This window comes from Protobothrops mucrosquamatus, unplaced genomic scaffold (genome assembly GCF_001527695.2).
Source record: "Protobothrops mucrosquamatus isolate PMUCROS unplaced genomic scaffold, P.Mucros_1.0 scaffold2997, whole genome shotgun sequence".
NCBI classification, from domain to species: Eukaryota; Metazoa; Chordata; class Lepidosauria; order Squamata; family Viperidae; genus Protobothrops; species Protobothrops mucrosquamatus.
Genome location: NW_015389017.1, coordinates 1 through 16083, shown reverse-complemented (window position 1 = coordinate 16083; position 16083 = coordinate 1). Strand labels below are relative to the sequence as shown.

At 36.3% G+C, this 16083-nt stretch overlaps 1 protein-coding gene across 1 annotated transcript; it reads right to left on the bottom strand.

The window, feature by feature from the left end:
* Positions 1-3453: 3453 nt before the first annotated feature.
* Positions 3454-15844, bottom strand: CBS (cystathionine-beta-synthase; the record flags this gene model as incomplete). Its single annotated transcript, XM_015826186.1, has 10 exons — positions 3454-3513; positions 5244-5317; positions 5904-5988; positions 7135-7243; positions 7730-7864; positions 8843-8914; positions 11377-11482; positions 12896-12980; positions 14634-14765; positions 15753-15844. Coding segments are annotated over 10 exons (950 nt in total), but the record flags the coding sequence as incomplete, so codon positions are not given.
* Between the last annotated feature and the right edge of the window lie 239 nt (positions 15845-16083).

Sequence of the window (16083 nt, the reverse complement as noted above, 5' to 3'; positions counted from 1 at the left end):
TTTACATCATTTATGTTATTTTTGATATCTAAATAAAGGATTATTGATTTTAGTAATGTTTAATAGTTTTTAAATTTTTCTGCAAATTTTAATTGTTAAGAGAGGGATGAGGAGGATTTAAATAAAATGAAAAAGAGAAATATATATTTATGTTAGGTATTTCTATTAATTTTTACTGAACATTAATAAGGAGACCTGAAGATTTACAGATGAGTTTAGAGAAAATGGGGTGAGGTGTAGAATGAAGATGTATTTTATTTTATTTTATTTTATTTTAAGAGATAGTGCTAAATTATTAATGTTGAATATGTTTGCTATGGATGAAGAGGGAAATTCCTTTTTCTTACTATTTCTTTTGGGGGGAGTTTTTCCTCACTTTTTATTTTTTTCATGTATTTTTGTATTAGGTTCTTCTATTAGTTTTATCTGTTTACTGTAATTCTTAATAAAACTGTTGAAAACATAAATCTAGCAGAATCAGAAAACACTAATTTTGAAGACTGTTGTTTATTATAGGACATAATTTATATTAAAAATTATATTTATATTTTAATATAATTATTTTTTTTATTAAACATTTATATTAAAAAACACTCTAGAAGGGCATGCAGTTAAATTTTGAACTAGGAACAACAATCCATATAGCGCACAATGAACAGGCTATATAACTTATTACATTTGTTTGCATAAAAACAGCAGTCTGTAAAAAGTCTTTTTAAGTTAAACCTGTTATCATACTATCATTGCCATTGTATGGAGCAACCTGTAAATGAAGTCACTGAGTTTTGTGTACGCACATTGGAAAATAATTGAAATTACTGAAATTGCTTTCAGCAATTGTGTTGATAATTTCTTCCCTCTCTCTGTGCCAAATATTCTCAAATTTCATTAGCAAGCTTCAGTATTAACTTTGAATTAACAACAATCCTGATTGTTCTTAGGTATAGCAGAACATTTTGCTATGAGCAGTGGTATGCATACATATTTATTCACGTTTATTGGAGCTGGCCAAGTGGAAGTAGAAGTTTCTTGTTCTTGCCGTTTCTTCAAGAAACATTCAACAATGACTCCCATGTTACAGCAATGTAAGGTAAGAATGTAAATTTGCAAAAAGAAATGTTTTAGAATCAATACTTTGGATTGTTTTTGATAAAACCTACTTTGTTTTGAAACCAAGATGGAACCTTGCTCCAGTTTTCTGAAATTTCAAACAGCCCTCTATTGACTAAAATGGAAAGTCAACAAGTGTCTATGGTATATTTTTTCCTCTTTTAGAATAGTAAAAAAATATAAACCTAATAATACCTTGATCAGTTTCCATTTAGTATGATGTAGGGATTTCATGCAAGCAACCTTAAAATTTATTTTGGGTACCAGAAAATGAATTTTGCCGAGCCATTCTTTTCTCTCAGAAAAGATGGAAATGATTTGCCTAATATGGTTTGTCACATTTTTGTTCACCTATTGAGTCCTTCCCGAGGACCTGGGATAGGCAGATGTGCATTAGTATTATGCTTATTTGTTCAATTTATTTGCTGTCTATCTTGCAGTGGGGCTACTCTAGGCGGCTTACAGTATTAAAAATCAAGAAAAGAAAAGAAGTGTAATCAAAACAGAAGTAAAATAATAAAACAATGAAATGAACAATGAAAAAGAGAACAGGAATACATCAATGTGATAACAAAAGATGGACAGGTGGAGAGCAGAGAGCAATGGAATGGAGTCTTCCATAAATCCAACAGCCACTTCCAGCATGAAACTCCCCTTTGGGTCCCCAGGCCAACTGGCAGAGCCATGTCTTGAGGCTCTTATGGAAGGATAGAAGGGTGGGGGAAGATCTTACCCTAGAGGGTAAGATATTTTAAAGGATGGGTGCTGTGGTAGAGAAGACCCTCTCTGTCGGCACAAATAGGATGTGTTTGTCCTAAGGAGACGAGACGGTTCATCAGGTAGCCTGGACCCATGCCATTAATGGCTTCTAGGTCATAACCAACACCTTGAACTGCACTTGGAAGGGGACTGGTAGCTGGTGCAGTTTGTGGGGTAGAGGTGTAATACAGGCCATCCTAGGGCCTCCAAAGATTGCTCTCACTGCTGCACTTTGCACCAGCTGAATCAAGACTGACACAGACAAACAATCAACAAACAAGATCACATAAACAATTATACAAAAAGGCGAAAGATTTATACGATCTGAAGAGAAACCATTTATTATTCAGGCTTTGGCTAAAGCAGAAATATGCATATGATATTACTTTAGGAGACCTTTTTGTAATATGCAGATAATTCTTAAGTGATTAAAATATAAATAATTATGTGGAGTTCCCAATTCTTAAAGAACTTCTGTAGTATTAAAATGAGCCATTCATATTTTGTTCTGAAGGGGGAAAGTATTCATTATGAAATGAATATATTATATAACATGTTATGTTATAGGAAAGATTAATAAAATTTACCAAATAGGCTGAATTCAGATAGCTGTCAGGAAAAGATAGTTTAGCACCTTGAATTGTCTTTATTTCAGGTTAGAGTTGTCAATTGTTCTGCTCTAACTCAACCCAGGTTGAAACGCAATCCATTTTCAAGTTACATTGCTAGTCTGTAATAAGAAAGTGCACTGAAAATGAACAGTAACTTTTCCTTTTTGTGAAAAATGAGTGGAGAGGGGTTCTTTATTTATTAATTGATTTAAATATAGTGGGATAAATACTCCTAGAAAAATAAAGAGCTTTGATGTAAATATTTAATCTGATATCATTTGGCTTTTATATAAATAGACTGATAATGCTCAGTGCTTTTTTTCTAAAAAAAAAAAAAAAAAAAGGTGCCGGAACTCACACATGTCATACAACCCGCCTTGCCTACCCTACAAGGTTCCATCCAAAAAAGGTGCCGGAACTCTGTTCTGGGCGTTCTATGAGAAAAAAAGCCCTGATAATGCTTACTATGAGATTAGGGGAGAAATAAATATGGTAAAAATGAATATAACTTAGAATGTCAATATTAATTTTGAGCAGATTTATCTACGGTATTTTATTGGGTACTCATCCTCACCCCATTCTTCCCACCCTTCACAGATGGGAAGAATGATGAAAAATACATTACTACATTGCAGTGCAAATTCTACCCTTTTTAAATTTGCACTATGCATATGTTGCAGTTTTTCTTTTGTCTGTTTCTTTGTTGGGCAGTTTAATGATTACACACAACAACAATAACAGCAAGCATTGTTCCCAAATCCCAGATGTTAGCTTTATGTTATATCTCACTATAAAGAATATGCTTTCCCCTTGTTTTACAGTAATTTGTTTCCTTTATTCAGTTGCAAATCCTCTCTGTCAATTTCTCTACTTTTAATAGCTTCTGCAGTAAGTATTACATTAAAATTCAGGGAATAACAAACATGTTATTGAGAGCTAGCCTCGCACAGAATACAACATTAAAAAAACTTTTTCAGTCATGATCTTTCACAAACCGAGGGGGTCTGTGAAACGCCAGTTGAGAAAAACTGCTCTAAGACAATTAGTATAATCAAGGAATCAAGTATATTATCTGGCCACAACTAGTGAAAATTAATCAAAATCAATTATTAGCCCTGTGAGGTAAATTTAAACAATTCCCCCAGAACTGGAGCCAATATGTCTTTAACAAGTTGCCTTTTTTGAAAAAATAAAATAAAATTATAGACATTTTTGCAATATTCACTGTATATCTAAATCTAGATCACCACACCCTCACCCCCATCCCACTTTATACAGGAATGTAATTTTAACTAACCAGTCAACAGGAAAAATACAACTGTAAAAACAGAAATCAATTTGGAGACACTTCACTGAATGTACAATTGATTATCATGTTATTTATGATTAATGCTAATATCTTTTCCACCTGTCTTCAATGTTATTTCAGGCAAGGCTCACTTTTTTACACCATTTGTCCTCTTTTCATAAAATTATGTAGGGTTAAATAGGCATGCACTGCAGCTAGTCCTAACAACCGCTTGTTTAGTGACCGTTCAAAGACCGTTACAATAGCATTGAAAAAAGTACCTTATGACCATTTTTCACACAACCATTGCAGCATCCCCCCCCATGTCATGTGATCAGATGCTTGGCACAGGAATGTATTTATGATGGTTGCGGGGTCCTGGGATCATGTAATCAGCTATTGCGACCTTCTGACAAGCAAAGTCAATGGGGAAACCAGATTCACTTAGCAACCATGTTACTAATTTAAAATTGTAGTAATTCACCTAATAACAGTGATAGGGAGGATAATAAAACGGGGAGAAAAAAATCACTTGACAACTGACTTGCTTAGCAACAGAAAATTTGGGCTCAATTGTGGTCATAAATCAAGGACTATCTGTATTCTGCATGCAATGATTTATTTCCAGTGATTAAAATGAGAATTTAAATAGAGAGGTTATTGACAAAAGTATTTATATTCTGACTCTGTAAAATTTCCTCAAATCTGATCCTCAGCTGCATTGCTGCCAGTCTACTGAAATCAAGAGGAAATGTATATAATTTTCTCAACCCAGAAACCTTTCTTACTGAAAAATGTGGGAGATTAAATTTGCATTGATCAGTATTAACAGATACAACCTGTAGTCACCCCGCATAGGTAAGATTTTTTTTTCCTCTGGAGCAAAAAAAATCTGACACATCTTCACCTTACTGCCATCAGAATCATTCACTTCAGGCCCCCTTCTTTGTCAATGTTCTGGATGTCATTCAGTTACTTTCACTTTATTCTTCTGCCAGCAGATTTTGAAATGCATTTATCAATCAAAGTTAACATACAAATGAAAATGTCAAAAGAAATCAGAACAACAATACCTCCTTGGGGGATTCATTTAGTAAAATGTTAGCTCCAAGAATCTTATTTTGAAATTGTCTGAGAATACCAGCTTGTTAAAAATTATTCTCAGATCATCTTAATCTCAGATTATTGCCAAAATTATTATTCAGAATGACATCAAGTAAACCAAGAACTACTAGACACATTAATATAAAAAGCTTCCCAAATTGCAAGGGTTTCAGCAGGATACAGTAGAGAAATCAAGATGGCAACCATAATGGGGTGATTGAAACTCCTCTTGGAGTTTATGTGTGTCAACCCATCACAGCCACCATCTTGACTTTTTTGATCACCCCCTGCANCACATAGTCTCTCAGATCTCACCCTCTTTCCCGCCAGACTGAGGGCGGGGGAGGGGAGAAGCCTGGAGCTTATCATACCTTTTTGTGCACCAAGAGACACAAAAGGATTTGAATGGAAGGCTCAATTTCTTCCCTCATCTCCAAGTCACGGGCTATTAGGGACAGACTTTACTGTTAAGGTAACTATTACAGTGATTATAGGGTTATCTATCTGGGATGTGAAAATCCAGATGACTCCCACTCCCCCCACAAAAAACATTAAACCTATGTACTTAAAGAGGTCCACAAGACAGGGACTTCAGAAAGCACTGGTCAATAGGCAGAGGCTCTAAGAAAAGTCAGGAGTCTGGTTTCTTTCTTGCAATCCAAGCCAAAGTAACCGTGAAGGATAGTTCTAGAATCTGGGTGCAGTAGCATAAAATGGCTAATCAATATCAAGAAGATCCCGTACTTGACTACATTGTTCACCACACCAACAGTGAAGCATGCTACATCATATCCTTAGCCCAAACTGTGCCGAGAAAGAAAATGATAATTCAAACATGAAAGAGCTAAAGGCAGTCTTAAGGTGCTTTAAATATGGCCTGGAGATGAGACAAGATCAACACTGTAAAGACACACCATATAAAAATGGTTATTGGGGCATGTTCTTGCTGAAGTGATGGTGATGTGAGAATGAAAGCAGAATACTGACTGAAAATCTTCAAAGCCATATAAACTCCCTTCCTTGGTACTTACATTGCTCCACTTCATGCACTATAACAGCAAATTGTTCATTTTCCAGGACATGTGAAAGCTTTCCCAGGGTGTCATCCAGATTAATCTGTGTATCCCAAATAATCAAGTGAATCAAATGGTTACTAGGAGTCCAAGATCAAGTTCATCATTTGAAATTCCTCCCACGTATTGTCCTGTTATAAACTAAATCCTACATGGGCAATCTGTGCTTATTCAGAGTCATTTTGCAGCAGCAGCAACGCCTATCGTTTCCCTACTTTCCTGAGAAAGGAGGAAAATGGTGCAAATTGCACAGAGAACCCAATTTATATGAAGTTCTAGTGATGAAATTCTCAAAATCAAGGAAAGATCCTGTCTTGAAATCTAATTCACATCCTACATGCTCATGTGTGTCCTCTGTATTCCTAAATGCGTGTACTTCAATTATATTTGCACATGCTTACTCAGGCTTATATTTTAGAGTTTTGTTTGTTTCTTCATACCTTATGTGTTTTTCTACTTGTTCTTTTTTGTATTCAAGTTAATAAAAGCATTTTTAAAACTGTGTGTACTGTACTCTGTATTTATAATACTTCCATGTCACTATGAACCATCTTAAAAATCCATCAAGTAAAGGAATAAGATGCGTGAAAGTCTTTTTTCACATCCAGAGAACACATTTTTTAAAGAATTCTCAAGAAAAGAGATGTATCTTTATTTTCCTACTAATATGTGAAAAGTGTTGTTATGTAATAGGTGGAATACCCTCTTCCCTTCCCTTTGGCCTTGTCTCACTTGCAATTTACAGCAATGTTTTGTAATCCTTTGGTTCACTCTTAAGTTACATAATACTTGAACACCAAAACCATTTTTTTCTGTAAACTGACAGGATTTAACAACTACAGGAACAAAAACCTGCATCATCGCCTATTTTAAAAATGGTGAGCTCAGGTAACCTGCTGCAGTATACAACCAGAGGTGTGACTTGAGCATGTGAGAAGGTAGAGCTCAACAAATCCTGAGGTTAACATATTTGGTAAGCAAGGCCCCATAAGCACAAGATGAAGGCCACAAACTGAATCCATTTTTTTACAACAACTTAGTGGTATATCACATTACTTATGAGGTAAAGCCTTTCTCTCCCGTAACCTCTTTGGCTCTCAAACTATATCCATAATTTCTGCCTCTTCTTTGTTCTGTTCATTTTATGGATGATGCATTATGAATTTTTCAACAAGGTAAAGATAAATACCTTTGAAAATTGTTGATAAGTGACTTTTATGACTGGGTCTAAGAACTGTGCATCTCCTGCCAGGATCGAGGAGAGGATGTTGGTAATAGTTACAATTCCCAAGATGACGCTTTCAAGAAAACAAACATTTTTTTTTACATTCAGACATGGAAAGAGACAAAATGGAATCCTACCAAATCCTCCATGTGCAGGGACTGAGTCCATATTGAGTCTAGCATTCTTAGTATCTGTTTAAGGTTCCTCTTAATTAAGGGAATAATGGACAATCCTTTACTGCTTTAGGCCATAAAATATTATGAAATATTATCTCAAAGGGAAGTAACTGCTGAAACAAAGCAGAAGTGGATAACTCATAGCCCCCAGTTAGTAGCCCCCTGCCCCCAAACATTGTGCTATTAGCAGTTGGGGGTACTTTTTAAAAAACATTTGCTTCCCCAGAAGTTGTTAAATGATTACATTGATCTTCTTCAAGATGTAATAGTTATTTTGCTCCATAAAGTTCTAAAATAAGTTTTAAAATGGGTCCTTGGCAAAACAAAGGACCACCCCTCCCAACAGCAGTTGCATCCCATCCCCATGCTAAAAAGAAACTTACCCTGTTTCTGCCACGACTGGTGCTTGACTGCATGACTTTTCTTGTAGGATTTCAACTGCTTTTTGACAGCTCACATCGGAGAGAAGAATCAGAGGAGCAGAAAGATTCAGCTTCTGGACTTTAATATTCCACCACCTATCAGTCAAAAAGTGTAGTATATATTGTTACTCCTCTGCAGTCAGAATCTGTTCTGGTCTTCCCTGAATATTGTTCTATGTACACAACTTAAAGAAAGAAGACTGAGATAGTTGTAAGGGATTTATTTAATTAATTTAGAAATAAGATAAAAGATTTGTTCTTAGCTAGCATACCATTTCTTGTAAAGATAACTCCTGTTTTTCTTTTCAAAGTGTGCCTCTTTATAAGATGTAATATAAAACATTCATCATTGTAACTATAGTTAATTAAAACACACCAACACACATATAAATCCACATAGTTTACTACAAGTATACAAGGCAAGTCACACACAAAAACCAGGAATTGCAATACAAATAGGGAAAAATCACAACTATCAGCGTAGCCTGGATGACACTCCTCCTAAATAATGCCAGCAGATTTCATAAAAATTGCCCAACCTGGAAGAGGTCCTCATAAATTAATTGTATTTAAATGATTTCCATTCTTAGAAGCAATACAGATACGAAAATAAATTTGGAAGGGGACATTTAAGCTATCAAATCTAATCTTCTGCTCTGTGCAAAAATACACATTAAAGTATATTTGACAGGCTGCTGTCTAGCCTCTCCTTAAACACATCCCAATGCTTAGCACCTCTCTGTGTAATTGGTTTCAATACAGAAGGGGATTTTTTAAAATATAACATTCAGTTGAAATCTCCTCTCTATTACTTAATCCATTATTCTGCATTATAAAGGGCAGTCTTTATGATTCACTATTTGATTTCTTCCTTTTCAGTTTAATTTTTTTCTAAGGATTATATTTAATTAAGTCATTCTGTTGATAGAGGCCATCTCCTCATTGGAACAGAATGAGCATTGAAGGACTGGGAAGGTCAATTGGATTTCCACTGTGCTGAGAATAAAAATCATTTGATATAGCCCTGTATTGGGTGATGGTGGTGGGAAAACAGGACAAGTGCATTAAACTTACCAAGGATAATGTTCCTGAACATCTTTCAGAAATCCATTCTGGGCCATCCATTTGTCATTCAAAAACTTAGACCTGGAAACAATGAAAAAAGAATGAAGGTGCTGTGTTAAGCCTAGAGGTGTCCTAATTCAGGGGATCAAAACAAGAACCTGGCATCACAATCTAAACCCTGCTCCTTTTGTACACGTGTATGATGTCAACACTGCTACAAAGGGAGCCCAGCTTCATTTAACACCATATTTGTCATCTTGGCTGTTTTGATGCTTCCTTGCTGATACTCTGCATCTATTACTGAACCAATCTATATAACTACATTTAAAATCTTTAAACTACAATACTCTTTAAAATTAGGTTCCAACCAGTAAATTAACTATTGTTGGGGTGGGGAGGGAACAAGGTAGAATGCATTTTTGGAGGCAACTGTGGAATGATTTATTAAGAAGTTGGTGGTAAAGTTGAAAACATGTATAAAATAAAAGCTGGCCTTATTGTTAGGCAACTTTAACTTTGATATTATAAGCCGCCCAGGGTTAACCTGTGGTAAGATGGGCAGCCAATAAATTTTATAAATAAATAAATTTACTAAATAAACAGTCAGCTAATTGGGGATGTGATGCGAAGGCAGGAGAGAGTTACTTGCTTTATGTATTATTTTATTTTTACTCCTAGTAAGAGGGCACTTCTGGATTTAATGCATTTGACTTGAACAAACACTATTTTTCTGTTTTATTTATTTATTTAAAATACTTATATAGCCATCCATCTTCAAAATAACTCTGGGTGGCTTTAGCCAATAACACAGTGTTTTGGGGGTGAAGATTCGTTCTCCGAGCTTGTGGGTTGGTTTCCAAACATTTCATTACAGGCTAGGTAACATTGTCAGCAGAGTTTAGGGGATCTCAGTGTCAGTGTTCTGTTTATAAGGCTTCAGGTGTGGGTGTGTCAAGTGAGGGTGTTGTGATGGCCCACGACTGCTGTGCCAAATCTGCTATGAATCATATTGTGAAGTATGCAGACGACATAGTAGTGGTGGGTCTTATCTGGGATGACAATGAAGATACTTATAGGGAAGAGGTGAAGGTACAATAAAAGTAAATTGGTTCTGAATGTTGATAAAACAACATTGTAGATTTTAGAAAGAGCCGGCATAGTCATACTCCACTCAATATCAAGGATGGAGCTGTAGAAATAGTCAATAGTATCTGGGGGTGCAGATAATTAACAATAACTAACAATCTGAATTGGTCTCTCCACACATCATCCCTGGCCACTTTTTACAGAAGCACGATTGAGAGCATTTTAACAAACTGCATCACTATCTGGTTTGGTGGCAGCAGTGCCTCAGATAGAAAGTCCATACAGAAGGTGGTAAGGACAGCTGAGAAAATCATAGGAAGCTCACTTCCTGGTATTCGGAATGCTGCTTATAAGTGCTATGTGCTTAGAGCTCAAAGCATTGTTAGAGACCCCACACATTCACTTTACGATCTGTTGCTCCCCTCTGGGAGGAAGTTTCAAAGTATTTCTAGCTTTGTTCCCAATGCCATCCTCTGGTAAATTTGCAAGGTTCATTTTTCTTGCCATGCACAAGTATACATAATATGAACTAGCCTGGGTTGTTTCTCTGTGTCATATGCATAGTTCTGTATTTATTTTTTTATTTTTGTCATATTTATATAGTGTATATTGGAGGTGGTGACCCTTTGAGAGCTGTATGAAACAAAATTTCATTTTAATGTATGCTGATTAGTGTGCATTCAAAGTGACAATAAAGTTATTATTCTATTCTATTCTATTCTATTCTATTCTATTCTATTCTATTCATAAGGTGTGTGTCATCAGTGAGTGTTTTGGGTTGGTTTTGTTTAATATGACTCAGCTACAAACCGTATTTGTCAAGGAAAGAGGGAGAATGAAGTCAAATACCGCCTTTACTGAGACATCATTGTTACAGTTACAAACCAACCTCTGAAATACTATAAATCAGATATTTTAATGCAAAAATTTGGGTACATTTGCTATTAGTAATACTATTAGGAATTAGAAAACCTTACTGCAAATCCTAGAGATCTACCAACAAATCCAATCTATCCATAACCTCTTGATGACATAGAATCCTTGGTATCAATGGCTTTTTTCATATTTTAGAATCAGAAATAGCTGCTAATATCACACCTTTCTCTAAGGTCTCCTTGAAATTAAAAGGAATTCTCTCCTTAAGGCCAAGCAGAGGTCTCTTCCTCTCCCAGAAAATCCACATCCTGCGTAGTGCAATTGAATCCCGTCATGCCTCTCTGTACAAAGAGAAAGGGGCAATCCCTTTCTCCATGCATAGAAAGTCATGGGGCAATTTGAAGAAAGGAAGGAAAGGATCCAATCTCTTTTCTCAGAAGTGTGAGGTTTCAAGAAGAGGGTGGAATTCAGCAAGGGGAGGATCTTTAGGCATTCTTTTGGCAGGCAGTTTAGTTAATGTGGGCAATCCCTTTCACATAGAAATGAATGTGTTATAAAGCAATGAAAAGCCATTCTCTTACATGTAGTTCCTCACAGAGTCAGGTAAGAGGACAACACAACGCTGACCTTCTTTTAGTTGCTTGGCAGCTTTCACAGCTGCAGACATTGCACTGCCTGCACTGCCTCCTATTATAGAAGCCAGAGGATACACACATTACTCAACAAGGAAAAGAAAACAAGGAAAAGTAATAGCAAAACACTGAACATAAAGAGAGTAAAGGAATGTGAACCTGGGCCTTGTAAAATTTCCATTTTTAAAAAATATTGATGCTTACTCATTGTTATGCCTGCAGTATTTAGAACCTTGTCAAAGCAATCTTGATTTTACATCAGTAAACTGAATTCCATAAACATAGCCTTGCCTGTTTAACCATGTTTTAACAGCAAAAGTGCATGATGGGTGGTACTGCATTGAGTAAGTACTTTTTCTATTCTGACATGATATTGTTATATTGATCTAAGAATCCAGCAGTGGAGATTTGTGGATGCTGAATCTCTTTCCTAGGCTAGAATAAGCAGAATTGTTCAAATCCTAATGTTGTGGGACTCAGTTCTGGTTTGGATGTGATTCCATTTAAAAACTTCCCTGAATAAGAAAATAATAAACAGTTTTCGTATCTAGTACATATTTTAATCAAAAGTTTGTAAAAATGATGGACATTACTATAAGCTAATAGCAATAGCACGTAGACTTACATACCACTTCATTGTGCTTTACAGTCCTCTCTAAGCAGTTTACAGATTCAGCATATTTCCCCGAACAATCTGGGTCCTCATTTTACCCACCTCGGAAGGATGGAAGACTGAGTCAACCTTGAGCTGCTCAGGATCGAACTGCTGGCAGTGAGCAGAGTTAGCCTGCAATACTGCATTCTAACCATTGTGCCACCACGGCTCAGTTAAGGAGTTAGCCTTGTCAGTATTCATTCCTTTTTAATGTAATGTCTAAATTATTTTTCTCTATGGTATACAGATAAAGGACAGACCTCCTGAGATGCAAAACATTCAATATATAAGCCTACTCTATAAAGTGAAGTAACAATTCAAGGTTTTAAGAGGAACTTGGCACAACTGCATCTTGTACGGCATCCATTTCTAAAAAGTAGGCTTTGTCATGTCACTCATGCCTTTGTCGCCTCATGGCTGGATTTTTGCAAATCATTCAACATGGGCTGACAGTAATCATTCAGAAATTTCCACCGGTACAACTTGCAGAAGTTATGGACACATTGATTTTGTTCACACACATCATCATTATTATGGGGGTTGCATTGCCTGCCAGTTAGCTTCCAGATGAAGTCCAAAGTTTGGGTCGTCACCTATAAAATCCTACATGGTCCTGGGCCTGGACATCTCCACAATTGTCTGCTATGAGTTGTGTCCCACTCTCACCTGCCCCAGGGAATAAACAATTAATACCTACATAATTATTCCATCAATATAAGAACTATGTGGTCCTTATATTTTTAAATTTTGATTTACTTTTTAGCTTAGGAGGTAAATTAATTTTTTTTATATTTATCACTATGCAATACTTACCACAAAGCAAGCCCTCCTCTCTAATTAATCTACGAGCCATAAGGAAGGATTCTTTATCATTGCTTTTGCACCATTGGTCTATTACCTACCAAGAATACAAAAGGAAAAATTTTGGATTTCAGCAATTTTCAATAATGATGGGCAAATCTTTTCACCCACTTTTGCAACAAATGCATCATAGAGTGTTGCACAGTAAAAAAACAAGTGACAGAATATTTCAGAAGGTGAAAAATATTTTGGTTACAGCTGACATGAGGTTTTCATCTGGCTTAGGATCAAGACCATAATTCCTTGACTTGCCCTATATAGCTGGTGCTGGGAAATTCTTGGGATGATAGAACGAATGCACCCCGTAGGCAAAAATCAAACACATGCTTTTTCTGCAAAAAGGAGGTCAGCCTTATATTTAATTTTCTTCATTTCCACATATTTCTAATATTTTAAATTATCCATCTGAACAACTATATGGAATGCCTTTTGTATAACTTTTTTTTCTTAATGTATATGTGTTTCAATTTTGTTCTAATAAAGGCACGGAATATAATGTATTTTGTATCCTCCTCCTCCTCAACATCATCCACAAATTTTGAATTAGCAGCTTCCAAAACAATGAATGAATGAATGAATGAATGAATGAATGAATGAATGAATGAACACATACACACACCCATTTAGGGACTACCTCAATTAGTGACCATTTGTAAATATTGCGGTAATAAATGTTTTTGAAAAAATCATTTTCCAACCAATGTGTGCTTTTATAATCGAATTCTGTGTGCCTAACAACAACACACACTGGAGTGAAAGTAATCTTGGTGTAGCTGTATGAGAACTTTATCCAAATGAGATGGAAGCAAACAGTGATCCTCACAGCATGTCAGTCACTTGTTCACTTAACAATCATTTCATTTAATGACTTGGTCATTGGAATGGAACTTGACCTTTAAACAAGAAGGGTAGCATGGTTCCGAAAGAAGAAGCTCTTCAAAGAACTTTGAGGCATTGTTTACCTTAAAGAATCTTTAATTTGCAACATAGCTTCGGCAGGTACATAGAGAAGCCAAAATCTGAATTCTCCTCCCCCAGACTCACAGTAACAAAGCATAACTCACTCCTTCATTTAACAGTCATTAATCACATTCTCCAATTAGTTTGAAGTGTGAACTTTCCCTCCCGTTATCTCCTCTTATTACAACTAACCTTGAAGAATACTCTACTGAGATATTGTTATGGCTAACTAGTCCCCAAGCACATTCTTCCCCCCTCCCTTCCAGCACCATCTAATTTTAACTCTAAAAGTAATACACAGGTTAAATGGAAAATGTCTGCATCTTCATATATTGTCAAGCAAGAACATCCGATGTTAGCAGCATCGACATCCGCCCCCCCCTTACAAAAAGGACAGATTCTGTAATGTAAACCAAAGCATGCTTAGGATTGTTAAGGATTTTTTTCGATTTGTTGGGGTGTTTCGCATGAAACCTTTTGATGAGTCTGTCAGCTTTCACCTCATGTTCTTGCTTGACAAAGGGAGTGAGTGTGAGTGTATACGTGTTTGAGGATATACAGTACATTTATAAATAATATAGATCTGTAGATTGGTCCTGTGTAGATGTATAAATATATCAACATTAGCAAATTATTTTAAATGAATTGTATTTGGATCCTGAAGCTGCTTATTCTTAGCATCACACATTTCATTCCTATGTCTGGTGACATTTGTCACCTTGGGACTTACGGATCTATCAAGGACAGTTGGGATAAAGTCATGACCAATCCCTTCCACTTCCATTGTTGTATCCTTGGCTGAGACTACATTTAATGAGCTGGGCAAAGCAACAATGGAACCATCAGGATCTACTCCAACAATCTGTGAAGGAAGACAAACTGTTTAATACCTTTAATTTCTTCAGTCGATTGTTTTTTATAATAATGTAGAAGTGCTAGGAAGTTAGGGGAGTTTTTACAGGAATAACTTTCATTGGAGGCAAATCCCTGGAATCCTATGGAACCTATACAAATAGTCCTCAACTTATGACCACAACTGAGCTGAAAAATTTCTGTTGCTAAACAAGATAGTTTGCCCCATTTTATGACTTTTCTTGCTACAGTTAAATGGATCGATGCAGTTGTTAACTTTGTAACATGCTTGTTAAGTGACTCTGGCTTCCCCATTGACTTGCTTTTCAGAAGATCACACTAGAACAGAACAGAATAGAATAACAGAGTTGGAAGGGACCTTGGAGGTCTTCTAGTCCAACCCCCTGCTTAGATAGGAAACCCTATACAATTTTGTACAAATGGTTGTCCAGTCTTTTCTTAAAAACTTCCAGTGTTGAAGCATTCACAACTTCTGGAGGCAGATTGTTCCACTGGTTAATTGTTCTAACTGTCAGGAAGTTTCTCCTTCGTTCTAGGTTGCTTCTCTCCTTGATTAGTTTCCATCCGTTGCTTCTTCTCTTGCCTTCAGTTGTTTTAGAGAATAGCTTGACTCCCTCTTCTTTGTGGCAGCCCCTGAGATATTGGAACACTGCTATCATGTCCCCCCTCGTCCTTCACTTCGTTAAACTAGACATACCCAATTCCAGCAACCGTTCCTTATATGTTTTAGCCTCCAGTCCCCTAATCCTTCTCTTCATTAAACTTGACCTTTGACATAGCCCACCTATGTTAGTGATGGCCCACCTGGCACATGACTATTGGGAAGCTAACCATGATTATCATTCCCAGCAATATCCCAGAAAATGCACCACAAGAACTTCAAAATGGAAGCAGCTCCCAAGGCCCAGTTGGGGACTGATTCTCAAGGAACCACATAACTGATCCTGATTGAAATAGCAAAGCCAGACCCACATACTTTGCATGCAGGGCATTTCTCCTTCAACTTTCTGGCAACACCAGTGATAGTACCACCTGTGCCAGCTCCAGCCACAAACATATCAATTTTTCCTGTATTTAAGAAAAAATAAAACAATCAAACAAAAAGCATGTAACTATATTGCAAGAGTAACGTTCATACTAGTATATATAAGTTCAATCATTTAATCACTGTTAGTTATAAGTGATTTACTCCAGTTTTCTGGGATTGCACTTAACATCTATTTTTAATGACATGCTTCTATCTTTCATATCCAGCAGGTAGCAGCACGAGGCTGACTTTGGCTCATCTTGGAAGGTATGACAATATC